At 36.3% G+C, this 17,855-nt stretch overlaps 1 protein-coding gene and 1 pseudogene across 1 annotated transcript in view; one reads left to right on the top strand and one right to left on the bottom strand.

Annotated features, from left to right (window-relative positions):
- Nucleotides 1-17,855, top strand: part of DNAH12 (dynein axonemal heavy chain 12) — a 241,211-nt gene that overhangs the window by 118,276 nt on the left and 105,080 nt on the right. Inside the window, exons 37-43 of the mRNA XM_064594709.1 lie at nt 2,022-2,141; nt 4,854-5,042; nt 6,175-6,326; nt 9,071-9,209; nt 10,274-10,440; nt 14,117-14,372; nt 17,413-17,712. Of these exons, the coding sequence (XP_064450779.1) occupies nt 2,022-2,141; nt 4,854-5,042; nt 6,175-6,326; nt 9,071-9,209; nt 10,274-10,440; nt 14,117-14,372; nt 17,413-17,712 (1,323 nt within the window). The remainder of the gene's footprint in view (nt 1-2,021; nt 2,142-4,853; nt 5,043-6,174; nt 6,327-9,070; nt 9,210-10,273; nt 10,441-14,116; nt 14,373-17,412; nt 17,713-17,855) is intronic.
- Nucleotides 2,361-2,767, bottom strand: LOC123833693 (NADH dehydrogenase [ubiquinone] 1 alpha subcomplex subunit 1-like; annotated as a pseudogene).

The following is a 17,855-nucleotide window of genomic DNA, read 5'->3' on the forward strand; positions in this document are numbered from 1 at the left end:
TGTTTTGTATTGGTAGGTTTTGATTCGTTCTTTTGTGTGATTTCTATAGGTATTTTTTTAGTGGCACTAAGGGGCTTACATAAAATATCTTAGAGTTATAACAGTCTATTTTAAGCAAATAACTTTGTTTGTATACAAGAACTCTCCACTTTTACCTCTTTCCCATCCACCTTATATGCTATTGATGTCACAATAACACTGATTTGTATTATGTGTCCATTAACACAATTTACAGTTGTTTAAATACTTTTATCTTTTAACTTTTATAGCAGAATTAAAAGTGATTTTCCTACCACCATTATAGTAATATCCACCTTTGGTTTTATATTGCTTAAGTTATACCTGAATAAACCCAGAGGTAAAATGTATGCCTGTTAAACTCTTTGGATAAAACCATGGTGACTAAATTTTAAAATTCCTAATCATTTTCCATATCTTAAAAGTATTTTAAATATGTGGCTTTAAAATTTGCATGTATATTTAGTATTTTATGAGAAAACTATATATTCTATTAGTTTCTTAGGGCTGTCATAACAAATTACCACAAACTTGGTGGTTTAAAGCAACAGAAATTTATTCTGCCACAGTCCTGAGGCTAGAAGTCTGAAATCAAGATGTTGGCAGGGCCAAGCTTCCTCTGGAAGCTCTAAGGGAGAATCTTTCCTTACCTCTCCCAGCTTTGGCTTCCAGACATTCCTTGCCTTCTGGCTGCTTAACTCCAGTCTCTTCCTTCGAGCTCACGGGGCCTCTAACTCTGTCTCTTCAGTGACTCTTAAAAGGATTTAGGGTCAGATATTCCAAAATGATCTCCTCATCTTGAGATCCTTAGCTACATCTTCCAAGACCCCTTTCCCAAATAGGATCACATTCATAAGTTCCTGGGATATGACATGGGCCTCTCTTTTTGGGGACTACCATCCAACCTGCTTCACACACACACACACACACACACACACACACACACGTGACTTACATATAAATAAATATATTGATATTGGGAAGGGAAAAGTGGTATTCAGTAGATTTTTTTCATCCTAAAATACTATTTTAGAGATAGGAAAAATATTCTGCACCTAAGAAAAAATGAATTCCACTTTGTGAAAATTTTATACAATGTCTTCATAGAGAAAATATAAAGTCATTTTTCAATTTTTTTAATTTTAAAACTCTAATTCTATATGTTGCAAATAATAGAAAATAGGCTCCACCTTTCTGATGAGTGATGGATTTTCTTCTCATAATTTATTCCCATATTTTTCACATCTAGTTAGTCCTCAGGATCTATTGACTTTTCCCTCCTTGCTAACTTTTATCTGTCCTCTCCTCTCCTCTCCTCTCCATCCAGGTTCCTCTGACCATCCACTCCTTCCTCTTATAGTAGCCTCAGTTCTGACGTTTGTAATTTCCTACCTGAATCAATATAATAGAGCTGTTCTGGTCCAGTCTACATCCTTCTACCAGAATGATGGTTCCAAAATACAAATTCATTCCATTAACTTCATTTTCTGTCTGACTTATTTCACTTAGTACAATACCCTGTAGGTCCATCCAAGTTATTGAGAATGGCAAGATCTTTCTTTTTTTATGGATGAGTAACATTCCATTGTATATATACCACACTTCTTCATTCATCTATCGATGGACACTTGGATTGCTTGCATATCTTGCCTATTGTGAATAATGCTGCAATATACAGGTGTGCTTATATCTTTTTGAATTGGTGTTTTCATTTTCTCTGGGTAAATACCCAGGGGTGGAATTACTGGATCACATGGGACTTCTATTTTTAAATTTTTCAACAGCCTCCATGCTGTTTTCCAGAGTGGTTGCACCAGTTTGTATTCCCACCAACAGTGCACAAGGGTTCCCTTTTCTCCACATCCTCACCCACACTAGTCATTTTTTATCTTTTTGATACTAGCCATTCTGACTGGTGGGAGAGTTTTAAAAATGAAATATTTGTTTTTTTTTATTCTCCAAAGAAGATGAAAGTAAAGTATCTTACTCTTTTCACTTTGCAGGAACTGATTCCTACAAGCGATAGCAATGTGGTTGTATCTCTCACACGCCTCTTTGAGGTACTACTCTGTAATGTGCTGGAAAATGATCCTACAAGCAAGCATATTCGTGTTTGGATTATGGTAGGTTTTATACTTAATGTAATTTTTCATTTACAGAATAAAATGTGCCTCTGGAATTGATAATTGTATTGAGGGAGACATAAGATCCAGAGCTGTTTTTTGGTGAGCACCAAAGGAATAACTGAAGGCATTGAAGTCACCCTGACCTGGTATTCTGACTTAAAAAAACATTTTAAAGAAAGTAAAATATGCCCAAATGAACCCAAACTGTCTTTTTTTTTTTTTTTTTTACTTTTTTGTTGTTTTTATCATGCACTACATTAATACACTGCATAACCTTCTAGAAGGGGTAGATGAGTAAGACTGAGTTATTTTTCATCAATCAGGAAAATGCTTCCTTAATCGATATTCTCCAAACTCTTTGACACATAGTAACGATTAACTCCAGAGACCCTGCCTATCTCTTTGCATCAAACTCCACTGATATGGATAATAGGCAACCCTTTTTTCCTTGCCCCTGTTACTGAACCTGTGGATGTGCGCCGGCTATGCCGGGGATGACCAAGCACACGGCCATGACACCGATCCCAGGCAGGATCTCGAACCACATTGCAGCGTGGTAGCCAGAGCCAAACCCTTGTCTTCCCGACCCAGTAAAGGTGACCTGGCCTCCTAAACTGTCTTATTATTTATGAAAGATCATAATTTGATAAACAATAAGGTGACTTAATATTAATCCAGTAGCAACTTTAGGTGAATTAATTTTGTCTTAAGGTTAAGTCATGATGTAGGCTGCTAAAAGCTGGCTGTCGGAGACCAGAAACAGGCATCCAACCAGTTGGGTGGAAGCGTTGCCATCAGGGTTCATAGGCTACATCGCTGGGGGGATGTCTGTGGTCTAGGTAGCTAATGTCTAGGGGTCAGAGAAGACCAGAGAACAGGACTCTAAGGGAGCCAGAGGAAAGAGGTATTTGGTTCTCTTCCCTGGTCTGTGCTTCTTTCCCATCTGCCACCTTATTCAGAAATATCTTCATCTTCTCTACTGAGTCTACCTTCTCTTCTACTCTGTGATGATTGGGGTTCCCTCCCAGTGCCTCCCCTTCACGTTGTCACCACAGAAAGTCCTCTACCTCAGACACCTCACATTCCTTGCTGATCTTCACCTCCTTTCCTGCTCCCTTTTCACTGTTATTAGAAGAAACTGAACAGACATGTGTGAAGCTTAATTTATTTATATTCCCTTTTCTCCCAAAGTTTGGAACTCCCTTTCACAGAACTAGTTTTTAATATTGTTCCATACCTATCAGTGTTACCTGTTTATAAAATGAGAGCATTTTAGGAATAGTTCACCTATATAACCTTCATTTTATATCTGTATCTGTAGAGAGAGAGATATAGACCTGTATGTATGACCTTCATGTTATATCTCTATCATCTCTATCTCTATCTATCTATCTCTATAAAGTTTCATTCTATTGGTAAGCCTAACTCCCTCAATTTTTTAAATGGTTCAGAATTACTTTTAAAGATTAATATAAATTGATACCTGGTTAAAAATTTTCTCTTAAAGTATATTTGAGGGGCTCCAGGCTGGCTCAGTCAGTAAAGCATGTGACTCTTGGTCTCAGGGTCATGAATTCAAGCCCCACATTGGGTATAGAGATTACTTACAAAAAAAAAAGAAAAACATATTTGATTATATTTTATATATATATATATATATATATATAATTTGGTAGATTTTTTAAACTGGATAAGCATGTACCTAGAGTAAAATTCAAAAGGCAAAAGTAGGTTTTCTATCCATACCAATGCCCTAGCCACCTGCAAGGAAACCAGTTACCAGTGCCTTAGGTAGCCTGTTAGAGGTATTTGATCCATACTCTCTTTTATATGAATACATTTTTACACTTTAGCATACTATACATACTGATTTGCATCTTTTCTCACATTGTATCTTGGAGATTGTTCAAGATCTGTATACTTATTGAGTTACTTTTTTATTTATTATTTATTTATTTATTTATTTTAGATTTTTATTTATTTATTTGAGAGAGAGAGAATGAGAGAGAGAGCACAAGAGGAAAGAGGGTCAGAGGGAGAAGCAGACTCCCTGCTCAGCAGGGAGCCTGATGTGGGACTCGATCCCGGGACTTCAGGATCATGACCTGAGCCGAAGGAGTTGCTTAACCAACTGAGCCACCCAGGTGCCCTGAGTTACTTTTTTAAACAGCTGCATGTATTCCAGTATACATAACATAATCTCATTAAACAGACCCTTATTGAAAAAAGTTGCTTCTTATTTTTGGCTGCAGAAACAGTGCTGCAGCAAATATTCTTGTGCATACATCATTTTACAGGTGGTAATATATTTAAGGACAAACTCCTAAAAGAGGAATTCCTAGATCATTTGATATGGGCATGTTATTCATTTTTTTTTTTTTTTTAAGTAGACTCCACACCCAGCATGGAGCCCAACATGGGGCTTGAACTCACAAACCTGAGATCAAGACCTGAGCTGAGATCAAGAGTCAGATGCTTAACCAACTGCACCATTTAGGCGCCCTGCTATGGGCATTTTAAATTTAGATAGATAGTGGCAGAGAAATAATGTTCTCTGTGACTTAGCTGTGCTCTATTCCACTTTATCTGTAGACCTGGCCTTTTCCAAATATGTTGACCAGGCCTCCTTAATATGTCAAATTTTAGTTAATTTTAGTTAAAAAATTGCTCTTAAATAATTAGTTTAAATTAATTTTTTTAAACCAATAGGCTAGCTTTATATTTTCTTTGATTTGGTCCATTGGAGGAAGTTGTGATACAGATGGTCGGATCATTTTTGATACTTTCCTACGGTCAATCATACTGGGAAGAGATGAAAACAACCCAGTGCCTGAATCTGTGGGTAAATGGGAATGCCAGTTTGATGAAAAAGGTCTGGTCTATGACTACATGTATGAGGTATGATATAAAATGCTTATTATGATAAGTTCTAAAGCATCAAGTATTGGATCAGCAGGCAGAACTGGGTTCCCATCCTGATGTTGTTTTAACCCCTGTGGTTGGCGTTTTTGTCCCGTCTCTTTAGTTTCTCCTCCTTTGACTTGTGGATAGTGTAGATAAACTTTCTTTAGGACTATTTTATAGTTTCAGGTTTAAATTAAATCTATTTTATCCACTTTAAAAAATTCACAAAAAGATTCTTTTAAACAGCAAGCATCTGAATAATCATTTGATTCACACAAATTTGACTTCACAGAGACATAAGATCTGCAGAGAGCCTTAAGTACAACTTTCCCTAAATCTCATGACTTACAGATAAAGAGGCAAGCCTAGAAAGGCAAGTGGCTAGCAGAACCAAGACCCGAATCCAGCTGTCCTGGCTACCAGAGTAGAAATCTTTCCCTACACCAGGCTAATACAGAATTTTAAGAATATGACCAGAGAGAGAGTTTAATCCTCATTAGTCACAGTGGGAAGTCAATAAAATAATCTCTAAAACCAAAAAATCAAGAGATGATAACATAAGCATATTCTTTGAGTTGGAGATGAATCCCAAAATGTCCAGCTTAAAGAGGTAAAGATAGAGTGGCTGCTGGAGAAGAGAAAACAAGAGTGGGAAACTGCTGTTTTTCCCAACCTCTTTAAAAGTTTTGACTCTAAAATATGTGCATATATAACTTTGATAGAAACGAAAGCTTAAACTTAAAAAAATTAAGAATATGAATTACTAAAGAAACATTCACCCAAACTTGCATAATTACCACCATCCAGACACATGCCATATATGTGTACAATTTGCCAGGAAATAGGAAAAAATTTTGATGGTATTCATAGCACTTAAGCAGAGGGATAATCAATCCAAAGAAAAATGTGTGTTTCTTAAATTGGGTGGTGGATTCATGGGTGCTTATTAATTTACTTCATGACTAGAAAATGTTATATACATTATTTTAGATGACTTACTCCTCTAAGAAGGTTTTATTATGATGATAAACTAAGGTTTTTAAAAGCAAATATGATATCAGTATGTTAAAGGGCCTTTCAGATACCAAGTGCATGGTTGTATTTTAAAACTTATGTTCTCTTGTAGTTGAAAAACCGAGGTCGCTGGCTCCATTGGAATGAATTAATTAAAAGTACTAATTTGGGAGAAAAACGTGTCAGGATTCAAGATATTATAGTCCCTACAATGGACACAATTAGATATACATTTCTAATGGATTTGAGTATTACCTTTGCAAAGTAAGAAACTCAGTTATGAACATGCATTTTAAATATAACGGGACCATTCTAATAGGATCGTAGGATTTTCTTTTTTTTAAGAGAGGGAGAGAGTGGGAAAAAGAGTCAAAGGGAGAGAGAGAATCCCAAGAAGGCAGCATGGAGCCTGATGCAGCGCTCAATCTCACAAACCTGAGATCATGACCTGAGTTGAAATCAAGAGTCATATATTTAACCCACTGAGCCACCCAGGTGTCCCAGATCATAGGACTTTTGAAGTAAACTTGGAGGTCATCCATTTTCAGATAACAGACCCTGAGGGACTAACTGACATGCCAGCAGTGGCCTCTGTTACTAGTGGCAAACCTAGAATCCAGGTTTTCTATTGCCTACACCAAAATTAGCTGCTATACTTCGTTGCCTCATAAACTACCTTATGTTTATTGTATTAGTAACAGCAGACTAAAGGTCAGTTGCAGTGTTATTGGTGAACAGGTATGCATTCTACACCTCAAAAGTTTAGTATGCTCCTGAGTATCGACTATGATCCGCATTCTCCCATTTAGCATTTTTCAAGTCTGTCCTATGCCAGTTTTTCATAACTTAAGATGAACATGGAAATCTCAGACTTAGATCATAAGAGCACATCAAAGAAGAGGACATGAAACTTAAAAGCCTAACGTACTATAGGCATATTCACACCAACTTTTCTAATAATGTTCTTGTTTTTCTTTTAAAACGTTAGGCATAATTTATCATTAATACTATTTAAACTAGACAAGCTTACATAATATGCATGAATGTCATGGTTGGTTTGTTTTTGATGAAGAACCTGTTTCTTGGGGCACCTGGGTGGCTCAGTCAGTTAAGTGTCTGCCTTCGGCTCAGGTCATGATCCCAGGGTCCTGGGATTGAGCCTCGCATCAGGGAGTCTGCTTCTCCCTCTCCCTCTGCTACTCCCCCTAGCTTGTGCTCTCTCGCTCAAATAAATAATAAATAAAAAATCTTAAAAAAAGAACCAGTTTCTTAGTGAATTTTCCAACAATTTTATCTTGTTTATTAAAAAAAAATTAAAGGAAAAATAGCCCATGAGAATATTATTGTATCCCTATTGTTACATTTAAAAAAATTTTAAATCCAGTGTAGTTAATATACAGTGTTATATTAGTTTCAGGTGTACGGTATAGTGATTCAATGCTTCCATACATTACTCACTGCTTATTTGTTACATTTTTGCATTTCGAGGCTAATATTGAAAAAGGCAAGGAAGGGACTTGCCAATTCTGGGAAATTCCTAGTATAAGAGCCCTTCTGTTCCATGAACCACTTGCCAGAATAATGCTTTTTAAACAGTTTTTAAAATTGTTTTAGAATAATGCTTTTAAATGAATACATCAAATACAGAGTTACAAAGGAAAGGACATATTGAAACACATTAAAATATTAAACACATTAGAGCTAAGGTAGTAATACGTGTGCTGCTTTACTGACACATTAAATAATACAGTCTAGCAGTGGGTCTGATGCCTATCATAATTTCAAAGAAGTAATAGGCATAAGTGATAATTTTGAGACATCTGTAACCATTGTAATATTTAGAATAATATCTGTGATTTCTATTAGTGACAAAGACACAGGTACAATTGATACAATTGGTCCGTTTTAGTTAAGGATAGTAAAAGTCAATATATAACCTTTTTGTCATCCAAGTTCACAGATTCTCTGGACACTGTCTAAAAATTTATTCCATTGGTCCATGGGCCCCAAGTTCAGCACAGTATTTTATTAAAAACTTTTTTTAATAAATAGCTTTCCATAAGGCAAGTGTTACTCAGACTGAAACATGTAGGTGTACTTTCAGGGGCCACTGTAGTTCTAAAAGAACTTTAATTTTATGTTTATGCTTCAATGATAATTTTTTAAATTAATATTAGCATAATTTGGGTCCCTTAGATGACCTCTTAGAACACTGTGCTCAGGTTTAGCGCCAGTCCTTGTGTTTGTCTTTGTGTATTGGGTGGTGCCAAGTTATCCATCAAAGGGTCAGTATTTAATTTTTCATTCTAAACAGTATTTCTCACGTGGGATTCCCCAGAGTTCTGTGAACATAAACTCACAGGATTTTTTTTTTTCCATTTTAAATTAATTATGATCACTCAAGAATGAGAAACCCTGTCTTGAGGCCTCACTGAATGGAGAATTTCTTAGAGTTTGCTTTTGGACAAATGTTTTCAGTTAGTAACTGATTCTAAAGTCTATTCTAAAATGCTATTTTAGATTTTAAAACGCTATTAACAGGTATAATATAACTATTAGCTTTAGACTTCACTGTCACCTAGTTTTTTAATAACTAGGAAACAGCCTAAACCAGTCTTAATGTCATCATCTTATTAGTCTCTTACACACTGTACCTCCAACTAAAAAGTACAAATATGTCACTTTTCTGAGGAGAAAAACTTTAGCTTTCTTTGCCGAAAAGCAAAGCATCTTATTACTTGTTTATGAGTGTTTTTGGAGTATAGCAATGTTACATCTGTCCAAATAATAGTTTGTTACTATTAAAGTCTCAGTAACAGGAAGCAAAAGTGTGTGCCAATCATCACTTTTACCAGTCTTACATGAAATAACAGTGGTAGATTAAAATGTGAATTTTTAGATGAAGGTGATTTCATTACTTAAGTTTTCAACGAATTCCAGCCTTCTGTAGTAGAAATGGTATTCTGACTTTTTCTCTTTTTTAACGATATGTTCATTGTTTCATAAAGGCCACTGCTTTTCGTGGGTCCGACGGGTACAGGAAAATCAGTGTATGTGAAGGATAAACTAATGAATCACTTGGAAAAGGACCAGTATTTCCCTTTTTATGTTAATTTCTCTGCACGGACCAGTGCCAACCAGGTTCAGGTTAGTTTAAAGCCAGAAACATGGGTCCATAATTAACTTTTTTTGCCTTATTTGATTAGTGTTTAAAATTGTATATTAAATGAGCAGCTGTGTAAGTCTTCTATAAATTTAAATGAAACTTCAGAACTTTTGTTTTTGGGATAAGTAAGTTTTTTACAAGTTGTAAGGACAAAAGTTCAAGAGAGCATTTAAAAAAATTTATGTTCCCATTTTTATTAATTAAATTCCTGGGTTATAAATTATTTTAAACATACCTATTTAAAAACAAAGGATAAAAGACACCACAATTAACTGATAATTTCCAAGAGCATGGTAATGTTGTAATCACATTCAAGGGAACATTTTTGCATTAATTCTGAATTATTGAGTTTTGTCATCCTTTTTTTTTATTAAGCCCAAGAAGAAGCCACAATTGATAGAAGAGATTGGGGGGAGAGAGAGAGAGAGAGAGAACTTTCAGTTGTTCTTTCTAGACTCTTCTAGATGGTCCTTAAGGGCATTTGCTGCTACTGAAGTTCTGTCCATGATCATTCAAGCCATGGACTATTATAAGACCTTACGTGACAGGAACCATGCAGTTGTGCATTCCCTTCTTTGTGCCAAGTTGAAAGTTCTGCCTGAGACCTTTTCTAGTCACTATTATAATCATCCATGCCTAAATTTATGTCCATTCTCACCTGTCCTATGGGGCTCATTTCTGTTGTTTTAAGCCTATAGAATTCCTTTTATTTCAAAATCTTATAAATTTAGATTAGTGCTTTTAGATATTGAATAAGTTAGAGTTAATAGATATGTTGGGGTATCTAACAAGGAAAATATTTTGTGTTTATGTGCAATATAAATATATAAATATGTATATATAACAATTCTGAGCACATAGAAGGATTTCAATAAATGCTCTTTGATATTGAATATAAGGTTTGATATCACCCTAAAAATGAATAAATATAAACACACACACAGTGCTTCCTGGCTTTATTTCCTTATATAATTAGACTGTAAATTCTTTTCCCCCCTGGTGTTAAGTATGGCTTTAAATACTACTATTCTTCTTTATATTTTAGAATATTATTATGGCTAGATTGGACAAAAGACGCAAAGGAGTTTTTGGACCACCTATGGGAAAGAAGTGTGTAATTTTTATAGATGACATGAATATGCCTGCATTGGAGAAATATGGAGCTCAACCTCCTATTGAATTACTACGACAATTTTTTGACTGTGGGCACTGGTAACTATTTAACTGGGGTCTTAATTAGCCATGCTGAAGTCATTTTTGTTCTCTTTTTCTATTTTAGTTTCTCACATCAAAGTAATCCATTTTTTCAAGTTACTTATGGAAGAAAATGGTTACTTAGATTTTTTTATACAGAAATTTTTGGAAGACTTTTCTATAATTTTTTTTATGACAGTCTTTCCTGTGAATGTGTGAGTTAGATTACTGGGATGAATAATCCAGTATTGGAAATGTATTTATTCAATAATGGAATAAATTCTTTCCTTTTCAATTATTATTTTCAATCCTTGAAAATAACTTACAGATTACATCTTTCAAAGTACTATTCTCCAAGGGCTGAGAATTTGTGGGTAGGCTTCAACCTAAGTAACCATAATCAGCATCTCATGTTTCTGCCATTTTAAATTCTCTTTATTTTCTGTGACTGCTTGGGACTACCCGTATCTTTGAGATAGCGTGGTTTTGACACCAATTCCATAGATAACTCTTCTGCTCCCTCCATCCCATTTTTTTAAAAAGATTTATTTATTTTAGAGAGTATGTATACATGCCGTTGGGGTGGCGGGCAGAGAGAGAGGATCTCAAGAAGACTCCCTGCTGAGTGCAGAGCCCAGTGCAGGGCTAGATCTCATGACTCAGGAGATCATGACCTGAGCCAAAATCAAGAGTGGATGCTGAATTGACTGAGCCACCTAGGCACCCCACCCTCCATCCCATTTTTATGATGCTATGGTTAGTTTCCAACATGTAAGATATTGTGTCTTTTAGTTAGGATTAATAATTCTTCATTTCCTCCTCATACTTTTCTAATCCCCAGTATGCATGATTTTTTTTTACCTAAGGCAAGGATAGACTAATTTTGAAGCTAAGTCATATTTTAGAAATACATTTTTATTATTACTTCAGGCCCTGGGACTCCTGCCTCCAGGAGTTAACTGCTGTTAATAGTGTATTCCCTATTCTGTCAAGGTTTTTTTCTATGCAAATATAGCTTTATTTTTAAAAATAGACTCCTATTACACAATGTTTTATAACTTATTTGCACTTAAAATTTTTTTGAAAACCTATACATATTGTTTATCTCATTTTATTGGGTTTTTATTTCTCATTTTGTTGATTTCTAATACAGTTTAAATGTGTGGATCCTGCCATAATTTACTTAACAAGCTCCCTATTGAAAGTTATTAGGGTTGCTGCCAAAAAAGGTCATATTTTCATACTTTCTGCTAGGGATACTGGTAAAGACTGATTTCTCCCACATCCCCTGCCTCCTATTTGCAAGAACTTCAGTGTTAAAGGACTTAATGGCCTATCAGTAATAAGCACATTTTCGATCTGAGTGGTTCCAACTAAATTGAGCCATTTATATATTTCTTTCCTTTTTTTTTAAAGATTTTATTTATTTATTTGAGAGAGAGAGAGGGAGAGAATGAGCCAGGGGAGAGGCAGAAGGAGAAGGAGAATCAGACTCCTTGCTAAGCAAGGGACCCTACATGGGGCTCGATCCAGGAACCCTGTGATCATGACCTGAACCAAAGGCAGACACCCCTATATATTTCTTTCTAATTAAAATTTCTTTAGACCTTTGTTGTTCCCCGTTGGGTCTCTTTTTAACAAAAGTGTTATAGGTACTATTTAGATATTTTTATGTACTCTGAAGATGAGATGCAAAAACAAAATCAGGACTTTCTTGTAAGTAGTATGACTGTATGATTGTTTGAACTGGAACATTTCTGAGCATAAAAGAGGTGTGTTACTAATAATTACTCCAGGACAAGCCCACTCAGAATTGTCGTAGGCAAAATGGGACATATGGTCACCCTACCTATAACCAGCTACAAACAGGAATAATCTCTCATCCATGCTTCTGGATTTGGAGTGAGGAGAGACCAAGCAGAGAGTCAAATTGGAAAGAAGAGTAGGAAAGAAAGGGAAGGGCAAAAGGAAGGGACATTCCCACAATAGCCAAACTGTGAAAAGAGCCAAGATGTCCATCGACAGATGAATGGATAAAGAAGATGTGGTATATATATACAATAGAATATTATGCACCCATCAAAAGGAATGGAATCTTGCCATTTGCAACGATGTAGATGGAACTGGAGGGTATTATGCTGAGCAAAATAAGTCAGTCAGAGAAAGACATGTATCATATGACCTCACTGATAGGAGGAATTCTTAATTCTTAATTAAGAAATTAAAGAATTAAAAAAGAATTAAAAAATTCTTAATTAATTCTTAATTTGTTTGAGGAAACAAACTGAGGGTTGCTGGAGTGGTGGGAGGTGGGAGGGATAGGGTGACTGGGTGATAGACACTGGGGAGGGTATGTGCTATGGTGAGCGCTGTGAATTGTATAAGACTATTGAATCACAGACCTGTACCTCTGAAACAAATAATACATTATATGTTAAAAAAAAAAAAAAAAGAAGATAGGAGGGGAAGAATGAAGGGGGGGAAATTGGAGGGAGAAGCGAACCATGAGAGACTATGGACTCTGAAAAACAAACTGAGGGTTCTAGAGGGGGGGGGGGAATGGGTTAGCCTGGTGATGGGTATTAAGGAGGACACATTCTGCATGGAGCACTGGGTGTTATATGCAAATAATGAATCATGGAACTCTACATCAAAAACTAATGATGTAATGTATGGTGATTAACATAACATAATAATAAAAAAAAAAAAAGGAAGGGACATTCTAGATACCCAGAATTTGGACAACATAATCAGTGTCACTGGAAGGAGAAATAGAGTGCTGCTTTAAAAAACATTCTGTCCAGGGGCGCCTGGGTGGCTCAGTCAGTTAAGTGTCTGCCTTCAGCTTGGGTCATAATCCCAGGGTCCTGAGATCAAGTCCCACATCGGGCTCCTTGCTCAGCGAGGAGCCTGCTTCTCCTTCTGCCCATTCCCCTGCTTGTGCTCTCTCTCTGTCTTTCTCTCTGACAAATAAATAAATAAATAAATAAATAAATAAATAAATATCTTAAAAAAAAAGTTCTGTCCAGGGGCACCTGGGTGGCTCAGGCAGTTCAACGTCTGACTCTTGATTTCAGGTCAGGTCATGATCTCCAGGTTGTGAGATTGAGCCCCACATCAGGGCGTGGAGCCTGCTTAAGATTCTCTCTCTCTCCTTCCTCTTCCCTTCCCCCCGCAAACCCCCCCACCCCCAAAACCAAAAATGTTTTGTCCAGAGACTGGTGATTGCCCGAGGCTCAGGGGCTGGGTGGGGGGTGGGTGAAATAGGTGAGGGGGGTCAAAATTACAAATTTCCAGTTGTAAAATGAATAAGTCATAAGGATGTAATGTACAGCATGGTGATTACAGTTAATACTGTATTGCATATTCAAAAACAGATTGAATTTTGAGAGTTCTCATCACAAGAAAAATTGTCACTATGTATGGTGACAGATGTTAACTGGACTTGCTGTGGTGATCATTTTACAGTATATACAAATACTGAGTCATTATGTTATACACCCAAAACTAATGTTGTCAATTATACCTCAATTTAAAAAATAAAATTTATTTTTAATTTTTCTACTCCAACCATTTTTTTAGGATTCTTCCTTTTAGAGAAGCTAAAATCAGATTAAGTTTCTAGGCATTCTACATTTCATTCCATCTTATTGGCTTTTAACTGATTGCTTTGGAATTTTTATGTGCTTTCAAGGTATGATCTTAAGGACACAAGTAAAATCACACTGGTTGACATCCAGCTGATCGCTGCCATGGGTCCTCCAGGTGGTGGAAGAAATCCAGTCACTCCCCGGTTTATTCGACATTTCAACATCTGCTCTATTAATACTTTCAGTGATGAAACTATGGTCCGAATCTTCTCATCAATTGTAGCATTCTACCTGAGGACTCGGGAATTTCCTCCAGAGTACTTTTCAATTGGGAACCAGATTGTCAGTGGGACAATGGAGGTGAGCGAATACTGCGATACAGAATGTTTTAGTATTACATATTTTCCTAGTTTGGTTCTTTTTTTTTTTTTTTAAACATTTTTTTCCCTTAGCCATCTACTTTGATCTTCAGTGTCAGAGAAGCTGTTAAGAAGGCTTGAGAACAGAAGATCATGGGCTTTGAAATCAGGGAATCTAACTCAGTTTGAGCCTTGACTGCTATTTCCAAGCTATGTGGCCTAGAGCAAGTAATTTGACCTTCCATAAACTCAGTTTTTTAATCACTAAAATGAAAGATAGCACCTATTTCACAAGGCTGTTCCAAGGAAATCATTTAGAATCAGTATCTGCCACATTACGAGGGTTTCCCGAATAGGTTTCTACCCTGTTGTTTATTAATTTTCTCTCTCTTCCCTTCCATTCTTCATGTTTGTCTTTTAAAAGACAGAGAAAGGGGCGTCTGGCTGGCTCAGTTGGTAGAGCATGCAACTCTTGATCTTGGGGTCATGAGAGCTTGAGCCCCACACTGGGTGTGGAGCCTACTTTAAAAATAAATAAATAAACAAATATTAAAAAAAATAAAGAGGGAAACCTCTGCAGCTTATGAATGAATACTTTTTTTTAGCCATACCACATATCTTAGGAATAGCAGTGAAAATATAGTAAGAAGGAAACACAGGGGTGGGAACAGAACACAAGATGGCCCAACGGCTTTGCCTTATTCAGTGTGTGTTATCTGCCATTGCTCGGGAGGCCAGAGCCAACCTCATCACTAATGATAAAAGGAGAAACTGTATGTAAGGTAAGTGAGTGATGATATTACTGAATTAAGCTTTTCTGGAGCCCTTGATAAAGTGGGTTCACTGTGGCATAAGTGCAATTAGAAGTACAAAACTCCCTAGAATCATCCCATTGGTTTCCAAGAGCACACTATATCTATCTAAAGTGTCCGCCTTGTTCTGGTGGAAAATCTGTGCTGTTAAAATAGAGAAACTATGAGCAAAGTGATAGTATATTGAAATTACAGTACTTATTCCGATACCAGAAAAGTGCTTCTATTTATAAAATATGATTTATGTATTTCGGGCATCTCCTGCTTTGAAGCATTTTAGACCTACCATGTGGAAGCTAGGAGGGGGGATGAATCATAGAACACAGATAAATAAAAAATAATTTCATTTGTTTTTTTTTTTTGTGGAGGGGGGGCTATATTATAAAAGATTTCATTTACTGTCCTTAAAGAAAATATTAAACTTTATTTGGTAAGTTCAGCATATAGTAAAATCATACTTTATTTCCGTATTATAGCCAATTGTGTAAACTCTTTAAGAAATGACAGAGATTTTTAGTTCTTGTGTGACAGTATTCAAAATAACACAAGTAAAACAGCTAATAAAAAAAAAAAAGTTTTCACGGGCACCTGGGTGGCTCAGTCGTTGAGCGTCTGCCTTCAGCTCAGGTCATGATCCCAGGGTCCTGGGATCGAGCCCCGCATCACGCTCCCTACTTGGCGGGAAGCCTGCTTCTCCCTCTCCCATTTCCTCTGCTTGTGTTCCCTCTCTCGCTGTGTCTCTCTCTGTCAAATAAATAAAATCTTTAAAAAAAAAAAAAGTTTTCAGAAAGCACTGCTTTAGATTTGTCGAGCCATGCATATGTTCAAATATAAAGGACCCAAGGTTCTTCTCTATCTCTATTGTGACACAAAATTTCACATTTAACTGTTGGCAGAACTTGTGGGCTATTTGAAAATGTGGTGCAATAGTATTTTGAACCTTGGATTTCGAAAGACTGCTGGCCCTTTCACATTTTCCAGATCCATTATAAGAAACTTACAAACAAGTGTAAAATGTCCTTAGCGACTGTCACCCAGAGTCAGGACCCATTTGCCCTTCCTCCCTGATTATTCCTCCTTGCTTGTTAAGGTAAATGCCATGTTGTTGTACTGTGTTTTGGTGTGTGGTGGCTAGGTTCTGCTTACCATGCTTCCCTGTGGGTGTGGTAACCAGACTGAATTGCCATTATTTGCTTGTGTGTACATGATACCAAGGCAGCTGGCCAGTGTAACTTCTCCCACACAACCTGTTTTGACTACAATTTTTTTAACTAAATTGTAAGCATAGCTTTTATTAACCTGGGTAGGAATTTCTCATTTATATATAGTGTGTGCTTTTGGTCATAGTTTTCCATTAGTGATTCCATACTGATACACTAATCCAGTGGTTTTGTGCACACAAAAGGTAATTTACTACAAATGATTCTGGTACAAAAAAATAAAAGAGGCTTTAGCAGGCATACATGCCTGGGATACCGATAAAAGAAAAAAAAAGAATTAAAAAAAAGAGCTGAAGAAGAGGCAGAGAGAAAATAGGAGCAAAGGGAAGGAAGAGAATCCATTGATTTGTTTTGAAGTCAAGGGTAGTCAAAAGGAAATTGTTTCATCCATCCCTTCATTTGGAATGCTTCAGAATGAGTTATCTTGGTTTCACTTTCCGCTAAAGTTTTTGCTAATTATTTAATCCCGGGTCATTCAACTTTAAATGGAACAACTGTAATAACTGGGAGATAAAAACATTGTCCTTGGGTTTGGAAGGAATCTGATAATTTTAAGTTACCTCAACTTCAAAATGCCTGTGATAAACCAAAATAAAAAGCTAAATGTCATGCTAGACTTGGTACTGTACAATTTTCCAAACCAATATAATCTGATAAGATAAATATTTTATTTTATTTTTTAAAAATTGGTGACTATTTTTTAATTTTTTAATTCTTTTTAAGATTTTTTTTTAAGATTTCATTTATTTATTTGACAGAGAGAGACACAGCGAGAGAGGGAACACAAGCAGGGGGAGTGGGAGAGGGAGAAGCAGGCCTCCCGCGGAGCAGGGAGCGCAACGTGGGGTTCCACCCCAGGACCCTGGGATCATGACCCGAGCCAAAGGCAGACGCCCAACGACTGAGCCACCCAGGCGCCCCTAAATATTTTATAGAATATACTATTTGTTACATGACTTTGCTTATTATAATAATTTTATTTTTGCTTTGTTGCTTTTTTCATATTCAGATATATAAACAATCCATGGAAAATCTTTTGCCCACTCCCACGAAATCTCATTACACCTTCAACTTGCGGGATTTTTCACGTGTCATCCAGGGCTGCTTACTCATTGAGAAAGATGCCGTGGAGAGCAAGCACACCATGATCCGCCTGTTCGTCCATGAGGTTCTCCGTGTTTTTTATGACCGGCTCATTAATGATAATGATCGATACTGGCTGTTCAATTTAATCAAAGCTGTGATAAGGGACCATTTTAAAGAATCTTTTGATGGTATCTTTTCACATTTGAGGAAGGAGAACACACCAGTGAGTATATTTAGTGATTCTAAACAAATTAAAATTGTACAATAGCATGGATTGTTACAATCAACTTATCTTTAAAAAATACTCTTGCTTCTTAACAATCATATTTTTTTAACTTTCCTCTTTGATAGGTATTTATTTTGAGA

The sequence above is a fragment of the Mirounga angustirostris genome, unplaced genomic scaffold (genome assembly GCF_029215605.1).
Source record: "Mirounga angustirostris isolate CCGP_5_RB_7025 unplaced genomic scaffold, mMirAng1.0.hap1 SCAF_1, whole genome shotgun sequence".
NCBI lineage: Eukaryota > Metazoa > Chordata > Mammalia > Carnivora > Phocidae > Mirounga > Mirounga angustirostris.